Source organism: Pelmatolapia mariae, linkage group LG13 (genome assembly GCF_036321145.2).
Source record: "Pelmatolapia mariae isolate MD_Pm_ZW linkage group LG13, Pm_UMD_F_2, whole genome shotgun sequence".
Lineage (NCBI taxonomy): Eukaryota > Metazoa > Chordata > Actinopteri > Cichliformes > Cichlidae > Pelmatolapia > Pelmatolapia mariae.
The window spans coordinates 5,295,561-5,321,821 of record NC_086238.1 but is presented as its reverse complement, the minus strand read 5'-3'; the positions used below and the strand labels follow the sequence as shown (position 1 = coordinate 5,321,821).

The window sequence follows — 26,261 nt, the reverse complement described above, 5'->3', positions numbered from 1 at the left end:
AGGTGTTTGTGTGCATATGTGTGTGTTTGAGAGAAAGAGAGAGAGAAAGATCGAGTGTGTTAGAGAGAGAAAGCAGAGCAGAGCTGTGGTGCCCCCGTGTGGTGGAAGTGGAAAATATATTTACTGCCAAAACTGAGATTTACTAGATTGCGCCTGCATTCTACAGGCTGCACGGTGATGAGGGAAACATCAATTAAAATAAACTGTGACACTAAATCAGAAGTACAGGGAAAGCTTGCGATTAACAGAATAAAGCCATAAATCGATTCTCTGATCCCCCGATAATATTTTTTTTCATGGATGTATGTTTAGAAAACCTCACAATGTGTTTATGTATTACATTTTAAAGATGTCTTTCTTTAAACTCATCTGAGCATTATTTAAGAAGTATTTAAGCTTGATCTTAAAAGTGCGTATTTTAAGCATCTTGTTGTCTGCATATGTATGTAAAGCATAATATGATCATCATACTGTGTTAACACTGTAAAAGTGCTAAACACATATGCTTCGTGAAGTCAGTGTAATCTCACTGATAAGCTTTAACAGTGCATGGGGCTTTATGTTGAGACGAGAGAAATAATGCAAAACTTTGTTCCCATTTCTGTTTTAGTGCAGCAACTGTTTCTTGCGGAAACTGTTTTAACATCAGGACAGTCTGTATGTGAGATAGTTTATGGTTCATTTTTACGAGTTTATAACCCGGGGACACATTTCCTCTTGTATGAATGGTGGCCTTCTAACTTTATTACCGGCTGACTGGCTTTCCGAAAGTGTGCTCGCTTGTGTTTAGGATACTGACTAAAGCTAGTACAGCATTGTTTTTAAAGCAAACTGAGCGTCTTCAGTTGTGCAGCAGCACAGCTGTGATAATGATCCTCTGTGACCGGACTGTGTGCAGCCTCGGCAGTGCATCTTCTCACCAACTGCGGGCACAGAGCGGCGGTGGCAGCGCGCCTGCGCAGTGCATCCAGGGGCTCGGCGGCGTTCGGTGCTGAAGTGGGGCGGATGGCAGAAAAACAGCGGCGATGGACTTTACACCGCGGGATTCCCATTTACGATGTCGTTAAATAAGCATCGGGACGTCGCTTTTTCACACCTATCATCCTAGGACACTGACAGCCCACCGCAAAGGGGTAAGGTGGTGATTATTCTGCGCGAAGGGTCCACACGGGCTGGCTAGCTGACGTTAGCACGGCGCTAGCTGCTGCTCAGCTGCCACCGCCTCCTCTCCCTGCGAGAGATAGCCGATCTCAGGCTGACTGCTAAAGCTAGCGAGAAGAAAGTGGGTGGTGTTTGATTTCTGTAAAATGTCTGTGCGGGTGACAGCGCTGTGCAGCCCCCTCTCTGACTGCGTTAGCCGTCGGTGGTGTCAGCTGGGAGGGGATCCCCTCTGCCGGCCGGCTGGTCGGACCTGCAGCGACTGGGCTCAGATGGTTCTTGCAGCTGCAGGAGACAACCATGCAAAACAACCCAGCCGAGCAGCTAGCCAGCAGAGCTAGTGTACAGAGGGTGAGAGCAAGGTCTGATGAGCTTGCCTTCTTCATATCTGAAGATATGCACAGGCCTTCAGGGAGATGCAAAAGATTCCGTTCTGCGACTGTCCTGTTAACTTTCTCACTCGGGAGTGCATTTTGCGTGTGTTGTTTATTTAATGTAATGCACTGTTAAGAGATCATGCAGTGCACAGCTGTAGCAGCACCATCACTGCAGTTTCCCATGGGTGTGTTGAGTCAGAGGAGCCCAGGTTATGTTGCAACTGCATCCTGAGAGACTTCCTGATTAATCTCATTAGGCCTGTACTCTTCATTCAAAGAGTTTAACAGAATGCAAGCTGACCTATCAGCATCTGATGTTATTTGCTTCTAGGATGGCAACTTTTATTCTTGAAAGCAGTGAAACTCGGTGGCACCAGTATCGACATTTAAATTGATCCCTAAAAGCATTCAGTGATATGTCCTCTCTCAGATATACATACATACATACATACATACATACATACATACATACATACATACATACACATATATATATATATATATATATATATATATATTAGTTAATAATTTACTCAGGGCTCATTTCTTGTCTCCCTTAATTGATCAGGGACTGTTATTCAGTTTACACTGGTTTAAAGCACGACAGAGCAACAAAATATTCACAGTTAACAAGCCATACATATTTATTTTTTTTAAAGCATTTGAAAATTACTTTTTTTTTTAACTAGCTTTGGCTTCCTACAAGTTTAAGAGCATGGATCTATATGTTGTCTTATTCAGAACATGATTAAGAAAAACAAAATGCTTGAGGTAATTTAGAAATAAGGTTAGCATATAGTGTCCAAAAGAGCAGCTCTAATGTCATTTTCAGACTGTCTGCTGTCTGCAGCACATGTAGCAGAGCAGCTATTTTTGTTTGTGATGTTGTCTGACAGGGTTGAAAGCAGATTTTTTCAGTTGTTTTTTTTTTTTTTTCAGGGGTCTGTTGAGTTTTGTGGATGTTTAATTTGAAGGTTGTTTAGGGAGTTTGATAGCCAAGTCAATCCTCTTGCTAAGTGTAGAATACTTATTAATTTCTGCAACCAAAAGCTTCTTTAGTTCCCAATAGCAAATTAGCATTTAGGCACCAATTGTTGTTGTTTGTTTGTTTTTTTTCTTTAAACACTAATAAAGCAATCTGGATGAATTCTGGATGAAAAGATGAAAAACAAAGTGCTGGTGAGGTTTCAAAGGGTTGCTGAAATTAGGTTAGTTGTTAGCCTCCCGCCCCAAGGCTGGCTTCAGACCAACTAAGCTGATATAAAAAGAGCAGCGCTGGCAAAGTATTTGGAAGGTTTTATGACTTTGTAGGGCTCTCGTTGACATATCAAACCTGTAGGTGCCCAGTCAGCAGACACAAATTAATTTAAGGTATAAGGTAACATCATCCACAAAACAAGGTTAGTAATGAGTATTTTGTGGGATTGTTTTAAATTATTCCCTACCAAAATCTCAGCAATTTCTGAATATATCTGTAATGTACAAAACGTAGCTTAAAGGTGTCTTGTATATGAATAGTGCTATTTAAAAAGACAAAAAGCTATACAGAAGAATAAGGATAATAACCAAACAACCTTTTACAGCTCATGCCAATTCAAAAACATCAAGGGAGGTGTTACTGCAGCATTTCAACACTGACAGCGCTCCCTATGCAGTAGAGGCTTGGACCCGGAAAAAGGCTCGATACGTCATCAGTAACAAAGCGCACAGATTGGCTCTTTGTTGTGTTTCAAAAGCCATTCCTGTGCAGTTTTATCCCAGGATGATTTAGCCATATTGGAATTTTTTCACTCACTTGGATTATCAGCGGCATCAGTCTCCAAATTCCAAACCGGACCGAGCTTTGTCGTAAACATTTCCGATAGTCCTTTTCTTCATTTCGTTCAGGAAGCACATCACTAAAGTTGGGGATCATCTTCGCAACAGGAATAAGCAAACTCACAAGTACAATGAAAAAGCCTTATCTTAACAAGCTGCTGTGCAAAATCATTTTTCATAGATTCTTAATATACAAGGGAAACTATTGTTTTCAAACCAGTTTAAACTGGCATGAACAGATGTTGATGCTCCCCTCACGTTGCTTTTACAGTAGAGCAGTATTGAGACAGCATGTTGTGTCATATGGGAGGGATGGTAGTGACATGTGAACCTCGATTTTTTTTTTGCTTTGTGCTGCTCTTTATCTTGCTAGACATCACTGTGGAGGAAATGAGCCATGTATAGGCAAGGGTGGGTGGGGGACTGTAGATCATAGCTGATAAGGCTGCTAACCCACTATAACTGAAGATGTTTAGTTTGTTTGGTAAGTCTTTTCAATATTAGATATTATCTTTATCTTCTTTTTTTGTATATGCTAATTTTACACTGTAAGTTGCAGACTGCTGATAATTTGCAATAGTGTTGAGGTCACCATGCGAACACCTCTAAGCTGCTGTTATGAGTAAGCACGGCGTTGGAGCACTAATTCCTGCATGAAAAACATGGAGCATGAGGGCTACCTAGGAGACACAGCAGCCTCACTCAGGGCCAAAATCCAGCATATGGCTTTTGACATTGATTGAGTGTTGGGTTGCAGTGCCAGCGAGCTTAATGCTTTGCACCATAAATGTTTAAGATAAGCATTCGCAGCATCATTTGCCATTTACTGCATTTCCTGGTTGAACTGGTCTTATTCTAACCACATCCTTTAGCTTATCACAAGTAAAGTATTATGGTATCAGCGTCTGTGTTGGTGGCTGAGAAGAGGAAGCTGTTGCACAAAGGCGTCAGAGGAAAAGTACAGCTCTTCAGCTGATGTCTGTTTTCAATACAGATGAATATGCTAGCTTTTTCACATAGTCGACTTCCTCATTAACCAGTAGGTCTTTGTCATCGTTAACCCCTCCCGTGTAATGATTGTATATTAAAATACAGTCCATTCCCAAATTAAATGTACATTTTTACATTTTCCTCTGGCCGTAGTGCTGCTTATCTATCTAGACTACTTTGGTGTGAGCTGCTCAGTTTGGGAGGTTTTGGCTGAAGAAATGCCTACATTTGTCTTGAATTTAATGTAAGTACCTTCCTCGTAGTTCTTCAATGGGCACTACATTAAAAAAATAAAAACACAATATCTTTTTTTAGAAATCAAAGCCCGGTGACTGAAAAAGTCCCGGTGTTCACAGGTTTATGCAGCAACTGTTTTTCTTTTGAACTACACCTGGCAACGACACAGGATGTGACAAGATATAAACTCAGCTGAGCTGAGCTCAAATGTTAGGCAGTTTCATACCTATTTTGGCCGGTGCGTGTAGATAGTAGAAAGAAAAGAGTTCTACAACAAGAAACATGAATAACCAGATCGCAGTTTCTAGAAAAGGCATTGCTGCTTAGTTTCTCTGCTGCAATCTTTGGCAATTGAGCACACGTAGACAAGTAAGAGTAGATATCTTTACCACTTATAACTCCAAAACTGGGCAGCTGAAATAATAAAAAAAAAAAAAGAAAAGATCTACACCTAATCTAGTTGTAAATCTAGATGGATAAAAATGAGGTTCTGCTCTGTGTCGCATTTGCTCGCATCTGCTTCTGTCTTCTTGTCGTTGCAGGATATATTTCTCCTGACTGATCATTTTCACTTAAAGTCAACTTCTGTGTTTCATTGTGTTTTCTTTTTGTTCACGTTCTGTGTTTTACAGATGCTGCACTTTCAATGCTCCCTACACCCTCAAGTCCATAAATGACCCTTTCACAGAGTTCTGAGGAAGCTTAGGAGGTGTCGGTGAGAGAAGCAGAAGTAGCGAGTGAAGTAAGGAAACGAGGGGAGGAAGTGGTCGCATTTCACCTCAGCTCTCGTGTCCCTTTCTGTGCCAGTTGGTCAGGGATGGTGATACCAGTAACCTCTCTGCCCTGTGGTGAAAAGAACCTCCTCGCCTTGCCCCAAATCTCCTGCAAGTCAGAAAGACGCTCAGACAGCCCCCCAGTCAGTCACTTCGTCAACCAGCCTGCTAGCATCCAGCAACCTATTACCTCATGCCATGACTGCTCTGTCTGACCTGTGTTTAGGAACTCACTAATTCATGGTAAGTTTCACGCTTGCCCAGTAATTTAATTAATATTTTTAGATTGTTTTTTATTTATTTATTTTACAGAAACTGAACTCGTATCTTCAAGTTTACTGTCACAGTGAGGATCGAAATTTGTGTGAAATATAAAGTCAAATGCTTTGGTTAAAGGGTCAAAATGAAAAGTCATATTTTCATGTTCATAACCAAAGTTTGCAGTTGTGGTCCTGGAGGTTGACGGACCAAGCAACATCTGCCAGATCGTGTAAGATAATGAGTCGGCAGCAAAGGGTGACTGGCTTTTACTTCTCGATTTTGAAGTTGAAGTTTTGATTTTCATTTGTAATTCTCAGAATGGACATGAATTTAAATGTTGCTTAGTAAAAGTCTTTTCTTCATGGAAGTGAAACAAAGCAACCCACTGGTTATTTGTATATAGTGCTCGATATCAGTCTGTTATTAGCCATAAATGGAAAATGATCTGTCACCTTGAAAGGACGTTCTTTATCTTTGAAAACGAGACAGTGTTAACTCAGAGTTAGAAATAATTTGTGTTCAGATAACTAATGGTAAGATGCTTTTTCTCACACAGTTTCTCAACAAACGGTTTATTTGTTTTTGTCTTTTTGTAAAAAAATGCTATTAACCATTTTTCCTACCACAACAAAGTGAGAATGGAGGCAGTCTGTGACTTATGTGCCACAGTGACGTCATTATTCTGTTATTTTACTTTTTGCTCTTAGTACCTCATCAAAGCAAATGCTGCTTGCGCAAATGCGAGGTCAAAGTCTGCACAAGGTGCAAACTTTTCTGGCGTTTTGCATGTGGCACTAATTTGTGAAATAGGACGCTAGTTTCATTTGCATCGCTCTCGTGAAAAACTGCCTGATGATGAAGCAGAGTGGAAGCTTCAGAGTAAAGTAGGACGTTTGGATGATGATTGTTTTGGTTAATATGGCGTCCTCTATTTTGGTATTATTTTAATATTTGCAAAAATGTACTGCATGTATGACAGATCTTGTAGTTATCTTTTTCATCTGTTTTTTTTTCTTTGCCCTCTGATGTTATTGTGTTAGTATTTCCACTCCTTATTTGCATGACATGTCAATGCATCCTCCTTCTCTGGCTTTGGAACAAAGCCATACCCTCTCTGTGGTTTACGTCTAACAGCCTGTTTTTCCACGGTAGCCGCCCAGTTGCTAAATAACCGATGGCTGCTCCGCTGGACGGACGACAGCATTTGCATATCGGGCTTGTCTTTTTAGCCGTGCCTTCCATGTTTCTTCATTGAAGCAAATTATGCGTCTGTAGAGTAGAGGGAACAAAAAAGAAGAAAATTAGTTATTTTTTCTTCTTTTTTTAATTTGGATTTTCACATTTTTTTATGAAAAGATTTTAATTTGAACCATGACATTACAGGTAGGAGTGCTTTTTCAGTCAGTATACTTTTAATTCTCACACTTCATTTGATTAGACCCTCCCAGCTAAGTAAACGCATAAAACTGTAAAGCAATTAGTTTTAACATCCTCGTGGCTGATCTTTCTAGCATTTCTAGTTGTATATGTTTGCAGCTGAGCTTTACGTTACGGTTAAAGCTTATGGCACTGTGAGGTAAGGGTTTTCCCAGTATAATAAGCTCACCAAGTAAACATGATAAATAGCATACGGGTCATAAGAGTAGGTGAAGTTTTAGATATAATAAGGGAAACATCTTGTTTCTAAACAAGTTGATTTGGATTTCGTACATGGCTTCAGTCATACCTGGGGTATCACACTAGGGTAGGATGAATTTTTTTCCCACCATATCCAGGTTTTATCTGTGGAACCATTCTCCTCATTTTAGACTGTTTTAAAGAAAGTTATGTGCAATGAATATGAGAAGATGCGAACAAAATGTCAGTCCTCTATCTGCAAAACTGTGGTTTCTACACGCCTCCAGATTCATCATTCTGTGTTAACATGAGCTACACCCCTGAAAGTCTACGTGTATAGAGCCGTAGTACAAGATATTTACCCAAAGAATTTTGAAGGAATAAGTTTAGGTACTTTTCTAGATAATGGAATTTTAGAATGGCCTTCTCAAAAAAGAGTCCTTAAAAAAACTGTCTAAAAATAAACACCTCTAACCCCCAAATTTGCATAATTCCTATTAAAGAACTGCAATTTTCCTCTGGAATATCTTACAGGCAAATCAGATATGTTCAGAAGAGACATGGAGGAGCCCACTGACTAGTCTATAGTGTAATTTTGTAGACTCATGGCAATCCCCATGTATTTGTACTTTTTTTTTAAATTCATTTATTTTTTTCCCCACGTTGTGGCACAGTAGTAAAGAAATCATGACTGTAAGAATAACTGCTAACGTTTTTCCAGTATTCGCATGCTTTCGTTTGCCTATGCAAAACTGATGAGACACACCAGATAAAGATTTGTCGCTGCTATCGGTAAAAGTGATTTTATTTCTCCAATTCTGCATCCACAGAAATTTAAATTCAAAACTTCATAGATTTGAAACAGAAATTCCTGCCAATCTTTCTAAGAATGATTGCAGTCAGTCCAAGTTGGACAGGAATTCTTTTGAGACCTGTGCATGAGGTGAAGTTGACAGTATTGCACTGGTCACTGCAACTACTTGCAGTCAGTCTCCCACAGCAGAAGAATTCAGTGCAATCTCTGGGCAACCACCGATTTATTTATTTTATTTCATTATTAATATTTCTTTTTCATTCAGTCACAGAGAGGTAGCCACCATATTTTTATTCCGCTGTGACTGAGAGGAAAGGACTCTCCAAGATGGCTTTAATTAAAGGAGAACAGAGTGTGACTACAGAATTGCTAGCTGCACATTTTTGTTTCTCGTGGCTATTTTTAGGCATCGAAAACCATGGTAAAGTAGCTGTAGCTGCAGCGGCAAAGAAATAACCCACAAAACCCTTGCTAAAGTTTCCAAATGCAATCAGTGAACACTGCACTCTGCTTGCTGAATATCCAATTATAGTGATTTTTCATCAGATCGACTGAGGCAGTCACTGGCCGATTGATCAGCAATTTCATTATTGCAAGGTGTTTTCCCCAGTGAGATACAATGACACCAAATGGTATTTATGTAGACTATGCTAATAATACAATGGGGGTAGCTTTGCTTTACACTTTGAATGACCTTTGTCTGAATATCCAAGACCTGACAGAGGGGGTCTTAGTCTTCAGAATCTTTAAAAGTGAGTGAAAGTCAGTTTGAAGCAATAAGGAGACTGCAGGCAAACACTACATGTGTTGTTGTTCTAGGATATCGTTGGTTTGTTGCACACCAAATGGCATCATTGAATCATCTGGACATTTATGTTCCTGATACGATGTCTTTAAATGGCGTTGGTGCTCCCAGGATACTTGAGCACCAGTGTAAGTGTTTTAGGCTGGAGCCTATCATACTGTAGCTGTCATGGATCAAGAAGTTTTTGGTCCAGCATGTGCGAGGAATCAAACATGAAGGAATTAGCAGGAGAGAAACCTGTAATGGTATCGTACATTATTGTCATTTCAAAGCAAAAGATCGCAAGAAATTTTTAGGTTTACGTCATGGATCATTGCACATAATGGATGTACAAGACCTGAGTGAGTTGGTATGAATTCTCATGAATTTGTGCGTGCCTGTCTGCGTTTGTGACACGCAGATCCTGTTTTTCTGTGTCGGTTAAAATTAATTTGTAATTTCTGTCAAAGGTGAGTGAAAGACTTGGCTCAATGCCAGAAACTCTCGCAACGTATAAAGGAGGGAAGTTCCTATACTGTCCTGCCTGAGTGCTCTTCCTCTCTCCCCTGCTCATAAATTCACCTGTCGCACAGTTTCTGTTTTGTTTCCTCATCTACTGTAACATCTGAAGGTATAAGATGTTTAACTGCACGTTCTCGTCCTCTTTACGGTGAAGCCCCGGAGTGTGAGTGGAGTGGAGATGAGAAAAAGGCAGGCGGCTCATATTGAGGCCCCACCCCAGGCCCCTGGACAGCCCCGACCCAACACCTGCTGCCTCTGCTGGTGTGGCTGCTGCAAGTGTCTCTGGTAAGAAAATGCAAAGCTGTACTAACAAAACTAGTCCGTGCTAATATTATGCTATACTTTATTAGTTTTCAAGCAGCATTCTGTTTGTTTGTCCATCCTTCACATGAGTGCAGTATCTCAGGGATGCCTTGAGAGAATATTTTTCAAGTTTTTGCACAAAAGTTTCCTGCACACCATGTGCTTTTTAGCAACCTTATCAGTTAATTGCAAACCACAGTGCGTGACATGGGCCTGGTAAACTTGAGTCAGCCATCAAGTTTGATGCATGTAAACAGTGCAAAGACGATGCCCGCAGAAACAACCCACACATCTGTTTGTTTCTACTGCTCGGCCGTGATGACCGCCAGAGGGTAGAGTTTGCAAACATGTTTGTTTTGCACATTTTACTTCCATTGTTTGGTTTTGTTTTTTTCCCCCACAAGTACTGCTGTTGAAACGATTAGCATGGCAACTCACGCTGGACTCCCATTGGCTCATCGGCAGACGCGGTTCATTGTGGCTGTAATGTTGCAGGATATCTTTAGCCACAACAGCCAACTTTGAACCTATGTCACTGTGTATTATAAAACCAGGGCTGTGCAGCCAGAACCAAAACTAGGCCAAAGACCTGAGGATGAACTGGTTACATTTTTGTGATCAAAGGTCAAGGATGTTGTGGTTTCACTTCAGAAACACCCAGTAAAGGTTGCTCACACAACATGTTTTTGGAAAATAAGTCATGATTTCATGCTAACCATAACTACTCACACAGCTGTTTGTTTTTTGTTTTTTGTTTTTTTTAGCAGTTTATTAAATTAAACTGTGAACACAAAGCAAAATGTGTCACGTGCAGTGATTGAGCACCTATACTTCCTGACTATCATCAAAAAGCAAGTTAGGTACTAGCTGGTAGCATTTATCAGCTAAAATGGCAGGTGGAGACCAACATAGAACTGAAACAAAGAATGTTATTGATCAAGTAGCTCTAAATAAATGATTATAATAAACACCTTTGTGCTGACAATGTCATGCTGTCTGGTGGTTATGTCATTGTTGTTCCTCTGCAGCCCTGAAGAGGCCAAAAAATCCATTATTGCCAGTTAAAGTTGCATAGTGTATAATAAGTTGGCAGCACAGACAAGCAGAATAAATAACTGCAGTCTGTTTTGCTTTAGATTAGCAGTATCTGACTTTATCCTTTGAAAAAGAGGCCCAAAGGAACCACTGAACAAAACCAGTGTCTGAATTGATCATACAATAATGCAAACAGCATTTTAGCATTGTGTGATTAGGCAGCTAGTTGACAAATTGTTTATTTTTCTTAATGGTTTCTTCATTTTTGCGTTGTGCTGTTATTTTAAACAGTGTAGACATTTTTAATAGTGTGAGCCTTAAGAGATTAAAATACAGCCCTGGTACCTGAAATAATAAACAGTTGTCCTGCCCTTAATCCCGTTGTCCAATCTGTGATGTTGCACTGATACTGAGTTTTCCCTCAGCTGAATAAATTATGATTTTTAATGGCAACACAAAGCTGGTGACTGACCAGCAAAAGCATAAAAATAAATGTACATTTATTTCTTGAATTTTCTTTCTTTTTAGTTTATTTATTTTTTAATGTCTCATTATTGTGTCTCACCAGTGCTGACATGGTGTAAATTGTCCATCATTGGTTACCTAAGCCCTTGGGAATCAAGGCTAGCAGGTTTAGACAGGCATGCAAACCAAGTTTTGGCTGTTAAAACTTTTGTTATACTAGTTAATACTAGTTAATATCATAATATTAAACATGACAATAATTGCAGGATTTTTCTTTTAATTTTTTGGCTGGAATTAATAGAAGTTATGCAAAAATGTTCTAGTATTATTATTATTATTATTATTACTGCATTTGAGTGTCTTTAGTCACAGACGGGCTGTCCACTTAATTCATCACCAGGCAGCCACCCCTACACTATCTTTGGCTTTGCTGAGTTATTTTGAGCTCCAGAGTTGTGATCAGCTGCAACTTTATCAGGCTGTGTCTGATTCACTACACGACATTCTCATGCAAAATCACCATATGCACAACTTAAAGATAACAGTGGTGCTGCATATAGATATACGAGGATTGCTTGAAGCAGATTGCTTTTTAGTTTTTTTTCTCTTACACCGTGTACGGCCACAGACTGACTGCGGCAGCTTGCTACTCTGTCACTCAGTGAACAGAGTCCTCTCTGTGCTGGGAGACTGCAGAGCAATGCTGTCCATGAATCTTTTTTCCTAAAAAACAAAAATGATGATTTTAATCAGCCAATCACCTTTCAAAAGCACAGTGCATTTAGACATGGTCAGGATGACCTGCTGAAGTTCAAACAAAAGGTGATTTAAAGGGCTTTGAACATGTCATGGTTGCTGACAGACAGGCTGGTCTGAGTATTTCACAAACTGCTGATTTACTGATCCCACAGAACTCATTTCTCTGGGTGAAAATACCAGAGGGTAGAGGATAATGGGCAGACCACATTGAGCTGATAGCAGAAGAGCATCTCTTAACGCACAACATGTTAAACATTGAAGCAAATGAGCTGCAGCAGCAGAAGACCAGGCTGCCACTGAGAAAAAGAAATTGAGACTACAAAATTGGAAGAAAAATGCTCCGTCTTGATTTCTGCTGTAACGTTAAGATGGCAAGGTCAGAATTTGGCATAAATGAAGGCATGTACCCATCCGATCTTGTATCAGGGATTCAGGCTGCTGGTGGTGGTGCTATGGTGTGTAGGGTGGGGAGATCTTCATGCATTTTGTTCCTCTTGTTACCAACTGAACACAGTGAACCCATCATGGCTGTTTCCAGCAGGATAACGCACCGTGTTACAAAACTCAAATCCTTATTGTCAGTTTCTTGAACACGAAAATAAGTTCACTGTTCTGAAATGGCCTCCACAGTCACTAGATCTTAATCAAATAGAGGATCTTAGTGATTTGATAGAATGGGAGATTTGCATCCTGGACGTGCACCCGTCTATTGGCCCCTCAATGCAGTGAGGTCGTTCTGTACCCTTAGCACACAAACAGCCCCTAATCAAAATGTTTCCGCCTTCGTGCTTGACTGTAGAGATGATGTTCTTTACCCAGAATTTTTGTTCCTCCAAACAAGGTGATGCCAAAAAGCTCAATTTTGGTTTTATGTGACCACAACACTTTCCCCAAGCCTGTTCTGAATCATTTCCTGAATCATTTCATTCACTGGCCACCTTAAGATGGGCCTGTATATGTGCCTTCTCGAGCAGGGAGACCTTACAGGCACTGCGAGATTTCAGTCCATTACGGCATAGTGTGTTATCAGTGGTGTTGCTTACTGCCTTCAGATCATTAACAAGCTACTCCCATGTAGTTTTGGGCTGATCTACTTTCTCACGATCATCCTCACCCATAAGGCAAGATCTTACATGAAGGATAATTGATGGTCATTTCATATTTCTTCCATTATAATAATAATAATAAAGCAGTTGACCCCTTCTCACCAAGTTTCTTTCTGATAGTCTTGTAGATCATTCCAGCCATGTTCTGGTCTGTAATCTTGTCCCTGAGGTCCGTTGACAGCTCCTTGGTCTTGCCCATGATGGTGGGTTGTAGAGGATCAAATATTCAATGATATGCAAATCGGTTCAGAACTTTTATGAAATGTGTTTGGTTTTCTGGGTTTTTGGTTGACATTCTGTTTCGCCGTTAAAAGGAGATGAGCCATAAACGAAAATCATTTGTATTATTTTTAGCAAAGCCGTGCAGATGTTACACACAAGGATAGCCAGACAAGAGACACTTACAAAAAAGAAGCTATATTAGAGTATTGCATAACTAAAGCTGGTCAATAGCAGGACACTGACACAGTTTTCACTGTTTTAGCTTCAGGGGATTGAAGGAAAGCTGTGACTGCTACGTCAAAGTGCACGATGAACTCTGAAGAAACACCTCAAGATTTGGGGATGTGTGTGTGTTTGTTTTCTCGTTGAGAGTAGAAGAGTAGAGCTATTATTTTGACTTTACATAAATGCTAGAGAGCATTTTTAAAGCACGGACCTGTCATCTGTCACCAGGTTAAAAATAAATTTAGATATTTCGGGGAACCAGCAGAGTTTCCAGGGCGTCGCTGAGTTCAGCCGAGTATCAGTTTCAATAGTTCAGGTCAATTGTGGCTCAGCTATAATTAATATTAGAGCTGGAAGTATTAGTCAGTGGTTTAAGAAAAAATGCAAAAAGGCTAAAAATCTCTCTCTAAAAATGTGAATTTTTAGTGTCGTGTGATTGTAAAATAAAAAAAAGGTCAACTTTGGTAAAGGTTGGTGATTTTTTTATTTTTTATTTTTTTAAGTATTATTATTTATTTATTATTATTTTTTAAACATTTAGTTTAAAAAACAGTGATGATGTGCATTTCTCCCAGATTGAACGACCAGAATCTAACACAACCAAAAAGAAAATAGTCAGTATCCTGTCACATACAGATTTCACCTTAGAGAATAAAACCTCCTGTTGTCCATGAGCAAGGCACCAAAGCCAAGTGCTGGTACGCAGCTCCTATAGCTGCTTTGCTGTGGCTCCAGTCTTGCTGCGAGAGGGGAGTGAATGAAACATTGTTTTCAGGCAGTGAATGGTGAATGTGCTGCTTTTTTCACACCACTTCATCTGAAGTGGTGGCAGCCTGTGGACTGTGACTCTGCTGTGTGTTTTTCAGTCAGACGCTCATGTCAGATCTCCAGAATGAGCCTGGAAATTTGTCCTCAGAACCCTATATGTTTATTTATTTTAGTGTCGAGGCCGGCAGGGATCGTTAGTCCAGCCTGTGTGACACTGCTCAGAGTTGTATACGAGCTGCTTGTAAAGCACATATTGCTCTCTGTGTCACTTTTTTTGCAGTCGTGCCAAGTCGAGAAGTAGAGGCGTGTGTGAGTTTGTGAAATCTCTTGTGCCGTTTTAGAGGATCGGGGTGTATGAAAGTATTAATCTTCTTTTTATTTTCTCCCAACCTCTTACCCTTTAACCCCTCCTCATCCACCCTTACACAAGGCCCTATTCTGGTAGGGGTGCCTTCTATTTCCATCCACACATCACATGCAAAACAGCTGTGAGGAACAGCCTGTATATTTAGCAGTATTGTGAGGGCGCCAGGGGGCTGAGGCTAGCTTAGCCCATTACTTCTGCACAATGGGGACTTTGACAAGAGACTGCAAGAGGAAGGAAAGATCCTCCATGGTGTGGACAAAAATAGACAGCTCAGTGTGTGTTGCATTGTGGACTCAGCAAGTGTGACTGAGCTACGATAGACACAGAGGCTACCGTGAGTGTTTGCATAAAGACCTTAACTGATGCTTTATTGTTTTAACAGAGTACAAATTAACAACAGAGCAGAGCTGCTTTCATTTTATCAGGTTTTATCAAGGTGGTGTCTTAGTGAGAAGCAGGAAGTAGAAAATGTCTGCCAAGCCACTGTTATGCCTTTGATACTTCATGGTATAAAACTGTAGCTTGCAGTAATCATAGTGGAAAGCAGAAATTTCAGTTGACACATGACAGATCTTTAAATGTGTTACTGCCTTTTTGTCCATGGGTCCTGACCAGTGGGGTAATCTTTTTTTTATTTATTTAATTTTTTATCTGCTATTACTAAGTCCTGCTCCTAAATTTATACCACATATCTCTCTTATCTACACTCCTCTGCACAGTGCTACTGCACAGTGCAAATTTACTTAAATGTAGGCCTGCAGGAAAGTCTAACCAACCGCTGAACAGTAAGGCATACAGTAAACACAACCCACATAACCGTTTCCTTTTTAATAGTTTCAGACGCATGCAGATACACTTTTCATACAGCATTGTTTGTAGCTCTTTGCTATTTTAAACGATATGTGTAGAGAGTGAAGGTTGGGGCTGTACTGAGAGGACGGTTTAGACAGCGTGAGATGCTGGGACACGAAAATATATCAAGTGTTTATTAACCCAAAGCGGCTGTGCTTGCTGACAGTTACTGGAACATGCTGTCAGTTTAGATATAATTGATATAAGCCTCTAGCTGCCATTTATTTGCCTCCTGATGCTGTGCATTATGAAGCAATTCCCAGGTTTAACACTGCGCTTTGGTTTATTTGACAGCTGGTGTACCCATGGAACAATAGACAGAGGATTACAAATAAATCTGGCTCTATGTAGCTGATCGAGTAAATTTGACTCCAGCGTCTCCTACACTTATGTTGTTGGCTAGCTCTTAAGATCCTTCATGAGAGGAGAAATCGAGTTAGTTGGATGTAAAGAAGAGAATGCAGAAGAAGTGAAGCAGTGCTTTACTTAGGTGGATAGACTGGACAAAGCATGTTGAAGATGGAGTTTCTTGGTTGGAGGAAAATAGGAGCACTACAGAAAAGATTCGTAGATGTAATGAAGGAGGGCTGGTGGGACAGAGGAAGATGGAGGCAGATGATCTGCTATGGTAACCCCTAAAGGGAGAAGCCAAAAAAGGAGGAGAAAGGCTCACAACCTGAGCCTTTCCTTCCTGCAGTTTCAGTTTAGTTTTGTTGTTGTTCTGTAGCATGCTGATGAAAGTGAAATCATTTTTTTAAGCACAATGATCCCTATGAATACTTTTAATTATAATATTAGAGAAGTTTGACCTGAATAAACAATGTTGTCATTTTTTTTTTTTTACTATCGTAGGACTAGCTTCCCGGCTATCAGCAGCAGATGATTAGTTCCTATTGGGAAGCTTTTTATTACAGTAACAATAATCTAATAACTTGCAGTCAACTTAGGTAATGTTGTATTAGCTTCACGTGTCTCCTCTGCTCCATGAAAGGGCACGTAAATTATGTAAATGACAAATTATTTATGAATTATTGATTTTCCCTTCTCCAATCCATCCAGGGGACTGACATGTTTATCACAGTCGATTTAACGTTACAACCCTAAGTATGTAAATATTAAAGAAACATGCCCATTTTAATAGACATATATTGAGGCTTTTATTTTGGCAAGTATAATACTTTCTTCCTTTGATCCAGGAATGAAGACAGAATGGAGAGGAGTGAACGACAGACCTGCACCAAGATGGACAGTATTGAAGCTACTGAAGAACAGTGAGTTCAGCTATCTATTCTCCTGTTTGTGTGCCTCTATCAATCTAACACAAGTGTGTCTTTTTTTTTAAACTGTAGACGCCCTAGCCTAGAGGAGGTGTTGTCGTGGGCACGGAGCTTTGAGATGATGCTGCGCTCGCTGGAGGGCCGGGAGGTTTTCAGGCAGTTCCTGCGTTCTGAGTACAGCGAGGACAACCTGCTTTTCTGGTTGGCCTGTGAAGAGCTGAAAAAGGACACGGATCCCACAGCGGTTGATGAGAAGGCCAGGATCATATATGAAGATTATGTGTCCATATTATCACCCAAAGAGGTGAGCCACCACAGGAACGCAACCGAAACACTTTAAATCAAGACCTTGCACTAAATGGCAAACAGGTTTCCTCAGGGTCATCTTTAGTCCTGATTTATGAAACTCATGGCTGGATTGCTTTGGTAGTCTCCAGTAATTAATCCTAATAAAACTGCCGATGCTTTACTTTTCTTCTCGTTCCACTAGTTGTGTTAAGGCAATTTCCAAGGAATGCATGTCGCTATCAGGAATAAGTGTGACCACTTTACTATTCCCAAGATAAATTTTCCATTTAGCTACTACTTTATTTCCCATCAGCCATATCTAGACTCCGTGTAGGGTTCATCACTAATTTGAAAATGTGGCCATGAGAAGTCACTGAACTAAAACTGTAAACACAGTTCATGGCAGTGGGTTCTTATTTCTGATTTGCTATGCAGACATGTGCTAATGTGATTTACAACTATAGTTTAAAATTGGCTAGATTCCTCATTTGCAAAAGAAAAACAAAAAAAATGGTCTTCACACTGAGCAGATATGGGAACTCTGCAGGTATACTGTGGTGTCTGGAACAGTAACTCTGGCAGAGGATCCGTTGGTTGCTGTGCTTTAGGAGTGAAGCCTCTGTGGAACAGGCTAGTGCTGGCACATCCTGCAGATCGGTGTTCCTCTAGCCATTCCTCAGTGTCACTTAATTAATCTATTAGCAGGGTTTTCACATTACTAACATTTTAAACTGGGCACCAGTACCCTGAAAGATACCATTTCTGATGCCACCTAGGAAAAAATGACAAAATTAAGCATTTTTTATTTAAAAATAATAATAATAATAATTAGATCATTACTGGTTCGTGCAAATGCACTCATCTGTTTATTTCCTGTGGCTTCTGATGACTTGGCACCATATTTCCTTGCTGATCAGAGTTGGTAAGGTAGGGTGCCACAGCTTCTAGTTGCAGACTTTTGTCTGCTTCATTTCCTGTCTGTTTCATAGCTTAACAGACAACTGTTACCGGTTACGCTGATGACAACACAAAATTCTTCATAAAGACTGGGGTGTTAGTCTTTAAGACGCCTCGTCACATTTGTTGTGCTGCTGTTCATCTGTTCAGCTGCTAGTGAGGGGCGGGGCTGTGTACTACCCTGTCTGCAGCAGTGCTGTGGGGGGAAAAAGAAAAAAAAAACCAGACTATTGCAAATGAGTAGCTAACTCATGTCATGGCTATGGTACTGATGGTACCAAAAAACAAAACAAGTACCATCACATTTTTCAGAGTTGTGGTATTAAAATGTACTGAATCCATTCTGGTGATGTCCGTATCTATCATTGGATTTGATGTTCTGCTTAATCAGGTTATTTTTGCTTATTTGCTTACTGACTTTACGTTTACTCAAATTGCTAGGTTTGTAATGCCTCAGAAAGGCCCTTTGTGGTATGACTACACTCAGAAGCATGATTGGTCTTTCTACATTTAAGTCAGTGAGCCTAGTCACTTTATTCAGCAGGGGTCTATGCATTTTCTTAATCTTGAGTGAAAAAGCTGAACTTTAATCGTGGTCGTTTAAAAACCTGCTAGCAGCATGCTGATTGTTGTGTTTGTATCGCTACTTCATTTCTGTTTCATGTAAATACTATAATTTCATACGACTCAGTATGTTGTTTATGTTATTTCTACCAACCAGACTGATTGAAGTGGTTGCAGTCTGTCGCAACATTATGGTTACCTTTCTGGGGAGGTGCATGATTCAATGCAGAAGTTGAAGTCCTTAGCACATTTCCTGTGTAATGTCTCAACAAACCACAGATCATCACTTCTACTTAATTTTGTTCTCCTTACCCGAGGTGAGTCTGGACTCACGGGTCAGAGAAGGAATAAACCAGAGCCTGGCAGAGCCGAGCAACCTGATGTACGAGGAGGCCCAACTCCAGATCTACACCCTGATGCACCGGGACTCCTTCCCCCGTTTCCTCAACTCCTCTGTTTACAGAGACCTCCTGGCCAGCAGGAGGCGCACCTGCCTCGACACCTAGTCCCCTCCAGCCTCCATCATCGCCATCAAACGCCAACAAGACTACTACTTAAACTTCAAATACTACTATGGTGCCAGAAGTCGGGTTTGGAAAAATCTCTCCCTCTTTTTTGGTTGAAAAGGCTGAGTGACATCCGAGATAGCTGGTTGTTAGTTTTTTGTTTTTTTTTATTTATATTTTTTAAGCAATTTATATCCAGTTCTCCGCTGGAGGTGGGTCAGCCTTTGCTGGTTGGTTATTGGTCAGTTTTAGACCATTAATGCTGGCCAGTGATTGTTTTGCTAGCAAATTGTGCTTTTTGTTATGGTTGACTGGCCAACCCACGTATCAGCTATCAGTTGAGATGGCCAACCTAGTGGCCCGCTGTTGGTTAACTGTGGACAAAGACTCCTCAGGAGGTGGGAACAGAGTGCGAGAGAGAGAGACAAAAAGGACAAGCCCACTGTTCCTGTACTGTAATATTTTAGACCTCATGCTTTTTACCCTTACTTAGTGATATTCTCTGTCTTTACTCATAATTTTTAACAACTTTTTAGTTTTTTCAAGTCTGTCCCATTCCTCAGATGTCTTTCATTTAATTTTGCTTTTCATTCCTTCACTGTCCAAACATGACACCTATCTGTCGGTGGGATTTAGGGCATTTTTTGCCCTTTTAACCAGTAGACACACTGGCTCTGCATGCAGCTCTCTCTCACTATGATCGCTTGATGATATAAGCCGCGGACTGCAACTGTTTTTGACTATTAAGAGGTATTTAAGGGGGGCGGGGAGGACTGTATCTCTGTTTGGCTGTCTGTGTCCAGTGATGGGAAAAAGTAAACTTCTGACATCTTTAGGCTTACTGCAGTATTTTTATTGAGGAGATTTGAAGGTGTCTGCAGCACGTGCAACACCTACCATTTATCCACCTGTCCATCCAATCCATCCGTCCATCCAAGCACTTTCCTTCTTTAGGATTCGTTAACTGGGAGAAGTAAGGGCTAGAATTGTGGTTGGGCAGCTACATCTATTATTATTACTCATGAACTTTAGACAAAAAAATCTCTCCACTGAGAAAATCACAATGCCTTTACATGCAGGAAAAGGCAGCACAAGTGCTGCTGGAGGTTTTCTGGAAAGCAACCACAGTTTGTCCACCAATCCCTACCTCCCTTTTTTTTTTTTTTCCTCGTTTCCCTCCCTCCTCCCTCCAGTTCAGACCATCAAGGCCTGACAAGCACAGGTGCCCAGTCTAGGGGAAAAAACACAGCTGGAGAAAAACAAACAAACGAAAAAATACATTGAATCCAAATAAATAGTCATCTACATTTTTAAATTCTTGAGCAGAAAAAGAGGGCTTACCTTGTAGTGTTTTACAGTGAATTTTTGAGCATTATGGAAAGCCGCTTCTGCTTTAAGAACAGTAGCAGAAATTGCAGGCGCGGGTGTAATGTAAAAGGTTATCAAACCCTGGCTTTTGTCTGTAAGGCTTTAGCTTTAGTTGTGGCTAAAAACCGGAGATTGGATGCCTGTTATGAACAGTTACGCCGAACCAGGTGCCAAACACGATGTCAGAGATGCCGTGATGACGTCAGTACTGGTCGCTAGGCTGTGGAGCCTTGGTCCTTCTGCCGTGTGGTGGTCCTTCAGTTAGCTACTGCCTGTTCAAGACGCTTGTTTCTTCATACCAGAGCTAATGAAGAGGGTTGGTAATAACAACGCTTGCACACGGGGCTAGTAAAAGAAGCTTGCATAGTCATGCTACACACTCGCCTTTTCAACTAGCCGTCTAGGTTCCAGCATGCTGTAGTCAAGCAGTTAGCATGCTTGTGCTAGCCATGCTAATTTTCTACTCCACTGCCAGCCCTCGCGCACACTCTGGTTTGTTTTTCTAATCAGACTTTGACAGCATGCTACGGTAAAGGCCGTGTGTTTATGGTACAGTGACACATTTACCAGAGAAAAAAAAGAGAAAAGTTTAAGGGGTTTTGCCAAACGTCCCATTAACATTTTTAATATATGAAATGATTTTTTTTTTAATGATGTAAACATTTGAACATGAACTTTGTTCCTGGCCTGTGGATGTACAGTAGACAGTGCATGAGTGCAGTATATGCTTCTTTTTTTGTAATTAACTGAGCCTCTGAGTGTATTCAGCACTCGATAGGTAGCTGACCCCCTGGCTTGGTTGGGTGAGTAGTGCCACATCTTAGAGTGTCAATGAAACGGTGCCACTCCTCACTGATTAATGTAGGCATCCATGTTTCTGGCTCCTTTAACTACCTAATATTCATGTGCCAAGCTTGGTCTAGATTAAATATAAGAGCGGATGGTGCACGACGCCTAGCAGGCCTTTGAAATGCAATTGGATGTCAATTTGAGGCTCTGTCTCACTTGTCGGAAAGTTAATTAATAAACACCTTTCAGGATATAAAGTTTTTGTTTGTTGCCACTGTTTCTAAACTGCAACTTCAGGTTTTGTTGGAGAAACTAAATAAGGAAACGAATGAATACAAAAAAAAATCCTTTGCAAGAGCCTGGGATTTTGATGTTTCCTCCAGACTTATTTCAACAAAAGAAACAGACAGGATGTCACAGTAGTACAAAAGCTGTCTGCTGTGAATAATGGTCAGGAAGACAGGTTGAAACTAATAACCATGCCACAGTTTTTCAGTGTTCCTTATTAAAAATATACTCTTGTTTAACCTTTGGCAATATAGTACTCACATTCAGGCTATGTGAATATCCATAAGGGCTTGAACTGATATTGCTTGGCTGCTTTAATGAAGAGTTGTGCATGCATGCGCCCAGTTGATCAGAAACAGAGGAATACAGAGTAATTTACCAATTCTGATACCGCAGGATCAGTTTTCACTCTCACTCCTTGGAACAGTTTTACCTTTTCACAAAGTGAAAGCATTTTAGACATTTGTATTTGGACAACTCTGGAACTTTTTAACTCACTCATAAAGCTCTCATGCAGACACATCCCTCTTCTGCACACTATAGCTACATTTCCTTGTTTTTTGCAGGGGTTTTTTTCAGAGTCTATATAAGTAACATGAGAATGTTTCACCAACAACCAGATATTGAAATCATGGTGCAATCAAAACAAGTTTACATTTATAAATTGTGAGATGTGTGTACCTTATTAAATACTCGTAACAGTGGGAAGCTAACAGCCAGCAGGTTTGAAGCTGGCGCGAGTCTCTGCCCAGGGCTAACGGGCAGGCTGGAGTTTAAAACTGGGAGCGTTTTACAAGGAGGACAGACACGGTAGAAACCCAGGTTTTCTGCTCGCGTCCATTCCTCGTAATTTATTGTGACTTTTACACAGCGGGGAGAAGTACACGGTTGTTTATTTTTAATACCTGCGTTTTAAATGTGGATTTTGCAAGCAATGACGATGATGTGAAGTGATATAGTTGTCATCGCTGAGTTTAGATTTTTGTCTTTAAATTTCCATGGATTCCAAGTGAGAGGGTCTTTAAAATGTGGCTGTGGTTTTATTGACTAAAAAAATATTAAATAAAGGTTGCGAGCTAGAGCTGAAGTGTCCTAACAGGATGGAGGAGGTTTGCGAAGCTTTGGCCTTACTGACATGTTTTATTTTTTTTCTTTGTATAAAAAAGAAAACAAACGTCTCTGTAGGCTTTTCACTACCTCTCATGTTGGTTAATTTATTTCACATCTAGTTGTCAATGTAAAAGTTGTTTTTAGATCTACTTGAAGCCTAACACTGTAAACAAAAATGTGCACAGAAAATGACTATGTATATGACCAGAGGGGTTAAAGAGAGTTTGGCCTAGTCAACATATTTTTGTTTGTTTGTTTGTATGTGTGTTTGTTTTGAATTGTGTTGAGCTGAACTAGATTTTGCATCTCTATAAAGAATTCAGGAATCCACTGTCTAAGGGCTAATCCCATTTTTGCCTATGCAAATCTGTTACTGTGGGTGAGTTGGGAAAGGGTGAGCTAATGCACCTTTCACCTGTTTTAGATGGACCATGGTTTACATTGCCCTTTGCTGATATTCTTCAATCTTATTCAGCAAAAATGTACGCTTATTTTTGTTTCTATATATATATATATATATATTATTATATGTGTATATATGTATACATATATATACATATATACAAAACAAGTAATATACAGAGTAAATAGTATATGCCTTCGTGATGATTAAAAAAAAAAAGAAACCTTGATGAAAACAAATGTGTTGTCTGACATTATGTGGCTGTGTGCTGGAGTCTTGGTAAACTAGATGACTGGAATTCAACTTGACTGTCATAAAACTGTCATTACTCAGGCTACAAGACTTGTAGCTGACCCTGTGCAGTATTACCTGACTGAAGGAATAAATTTAATTTATTTAAAGATCAACCAAATCATGACTTTCTGTGACAAACATGTTACCCTGACAGTAGCATGTTATTAGACAGTGGGGTAAACAGGGGACCACCAAGGATTTGTCCTTATCATCTTTAAAGCCAAGACTATGTAACTTTTGGTAGGAAAAGCCTTTTGTTGCCAAAGTAGGGGTAGGCAGGTGTTTAAACAGCAGTAAGTGTTTAAAGAAAAATACATCCATAGTTTTTATGATCTGAGAAGGAACTTCACTCCTGCATCTCCTCTGGGCTTGTGATGCCTGTGATAAAGAATTTTCATCAACTACAGGTCCTTACAGACCAAATCACACATGGGAGAGCTTGCCTTTAATGCTTTAACTAAAATCTAATGAATTAAAATCTACTCGACTACTCAACTAAACAGCAACCGGAAACAATATCAAAGTGCTACTACAAAAAGACTTGAAGGCAAACTTCTCCCACTTCTGACCAGATTGGGTGAGTAGTACAAGACGAGGATGAAGAACACCGGCTAAGGTGGTACAATGGGCTAAGCCAGAGACTTTAAAGTTGGGGAATGTGAAACCAGAAGGGGAGTGACGTACAACCATATTCCTGTGCTCGACCTGTTAGTGGGGCTTGAAAGAGAGAGGGGAGAGTGGCAGGAGGAGGGATGATTTTTCTTTTTTTTTCTTTTAAATTTTGTAATTGCTTTGTCCCCCCCCCCCCCCCCCCCTTTTTTTTTTTTTTTTTTTTTTAAAAATCCATATTTCTGCGTACTACAACTTCAGGGTTAAAACAAAATATTGTTTAGAAGTAGCACAAGTCATAGAGTTAGCAAACACGCTCAGTAATGTCAGTCGCACAGCAATTTTGTTAGCAATAGCTAACATTAGCCACTTCGTCACAGAGGCCTAAAGACTGCTCGGTGAACCCTTGGCAAACTCTGATCGCTGTAGAAAAGAAAAAAAATCTGATCGATTGGTGAGCAGTTGCTGGAGTACTACTGTAGTACTAAAACTTGAAAAAAGAGTGAGACAAACTGAAGACTGTTCACCTTAAAAAAACTTCAAAAACTTACTGCTGAAATAGACCTTATTAAAAAATTGGACGTAGATACCATGACATCACCCATAGTTTTCTGAAGTCCTCTTTGAGGCTTTGAGATTTCTACCATTGCCATCATGGTTTAAAAAAATGTGACTATGACTAACGACTAGCGACTTGTGATTGTACAAGTCCCCAGCCAGTGAGTATACCATGGATAATCATCCTTTTTTTAAGCATAGTACGAGATTCATGGAAAATACTTATATTTTTTATTCAAACTAAATTAAAATGAGTGACTGAACCCATAAACTCATCACGAAAGTGTTCACCTGGGTCAGGAAAGAAATGCTTGCTCCTGTAGACTTCTATAGGCCTGTATGTCTTTCAAGACTCTTTTGCATTGGGTTAATTTTTAGCTTTGGGAGCTACATCTGTGTTGTATACGGTCTATGGCTGAAGCAACACGTTTCAAAAGGTGCAGCTTTTACTTTGAAGGCGTTGCACTATTTACAGTTTTAAAACCTCTTGGCGAGTAGTCGGCAAATGCAGACAAGTCCGTGTCACGCAAACTTAGGGCAACTGTAGCAATCTACTAAACCATCGTATACTACTTTGCTATCAGTTTCAGAGATGGCAAGCAACATCCAGAATCCTCTCACACCTGGTTTGAAAATACTCCTTTTTCCACTGTGACTGATGGTTGCCAAGTGGTCTCCAACTGGTCTCTACGCCTGTGTGAAAGGAGCCTTAGTCACATCCAAACTTTGAGTATACTGAGTGGAAAGAGTTTGTTTTACTGCTTATGAATATAATTGTTTTATTTCTAAGAGTGAGACCGTGTTATTGACTCATTCAAAAGTTACATAGTCTCACTTTTTAAGGGCTTTGGAGTTGGCGCAAACATGGAAACAAGCTAGCCGAGTCACTGACAGTATCTGCCTTTGAAGTGTGCACTGTCCACACGCAAGTCGCAGTAATTCACTATAACCATTCAAATAAACCCCGCTCACCATGAAGTATTCCATATTTTATTGTGATTATCTTTGTTGTTTGTCAGTGGACTCTCCACGAATGTTGTGAATTATATGATGAAATGAGTGCAGCACTGTGGCAACAGCAACTTATTTTTCTATTCTTCAACTTACTGTTCTTTTTGTAGCCACATCCAGTCAGACTATCACTGTGTTTATACAGTAGCATCGATGTGGAGCAGAAGTGGGCTTTGTGTTTGTTAAACACTCCACTAATGCAAAACGGTAGACAGTTACTTACAGGACCATTTATTCAGCTCTAATGAGCCACTTTTAATGTTCAGTTGAGGTTTGATTCAGATCTAAATTATTTTTGAACTTTTTTTTTTGTCAGGAAAATTTAGCTCCTGAACTGAAATGGAAGTGACAGTAGGATGGTTGATGATGGGGGTGTGTGTGTGTGTGTGTGTGTGTGTGTGTGTGTGTGTGTGTGTGTGTGTGTGTGTGTGTTTTCCTTCTTCCCACAGTGCATCATGGCTAAAGAAAAGTTTATCAATTGATGTCGGTTTTGTGTGTTCCCTCAGTTGGATTTGGTGCCTCTTTATGCTTCACAACAGACCTCAAGATCTTGTTTTCTTGTCTGTCTCACTCTCCCCCTGTCAGGCTTACGCTTTCTCTCTTTGTGACATCACATATACAACTCTGTTATTAGCCGTTAGTGGAGAGACGGGCCAATTTTACAGCAAAAAATTGCACTGATGTTTAATTTCTCCCTCATATTGTCTGTTTTGTACCTCTTCCGGAGGTGTTTGTGCTACTCTCGGAAAGAGATTTTGTCCGTGCGGGTACTGCTCGAAGTTGGTT

General features: G+C 40.2%; 1 protein-coding gene across 2 annotated transcripts; it reads left to right on the top strand.

Moving 5' to 3' along the window:
• The first annotated feature begins 974 nt into the window (after nt 1-974).
• On the top strand, nt 975-24,046 carry rgs17 (regulator of G protein signaling 17). Of its 2 annotated transcripts, none has more exons than XR_010095415.1 (7): nt 975-1,133; nt 5,213-5,596; nt 9,506-9,636; nt 16,650-16,724; nt 16,803-17,034; nt 18,857-22,435; nt 22,573-24,046. XR_010095415.1 is itself a non-coding variant. In XM_063491801.1 (7 exons), exons 3-7 carry the CDS (start codon nt 5,594-5,596, stop codon nt 19,043-19,045), a joined length of 630 nt encoding a protein of 209 aa, XP_063347871.1. In that variant the 5' UTR covers nt 975-1,133; nt 5,213-5,295; nt 5,388-5,593; the 3' UTR covers nt 19,046-24,046. The 2 variants fall into 2 exon arrangements, 1 of the variants encoding a protein (XP_063347871.1); XM_063491801.1 differs by having other exon boundaries at nt 5,213-5,295; nt 5,388-5,596; nt 18,857-24,046.
• Nucleotides 24,047-26,261: the final 2,215 nt, after the last annotated feature.

Bases quoted from the DNA above. Each gene is read 5' to 3' on its own strand.
- rgs17 (XM_063491801.1), top strand. The intron at 9,637-16,649 runs GTAAGAAAATGC...CCTTTGATCCAG, and splicing joins GGCTGCTGCAAGTGTCTCTG to GAATGAAGACAGAATGGAGA. The intron at 17,035-18,856 runs GTGAGCCACCAC...TCCTTACCCGAG, and splicing joins CCATATTATCACCCAAAGAG to GTGAGTCTGGACTCACGGGT.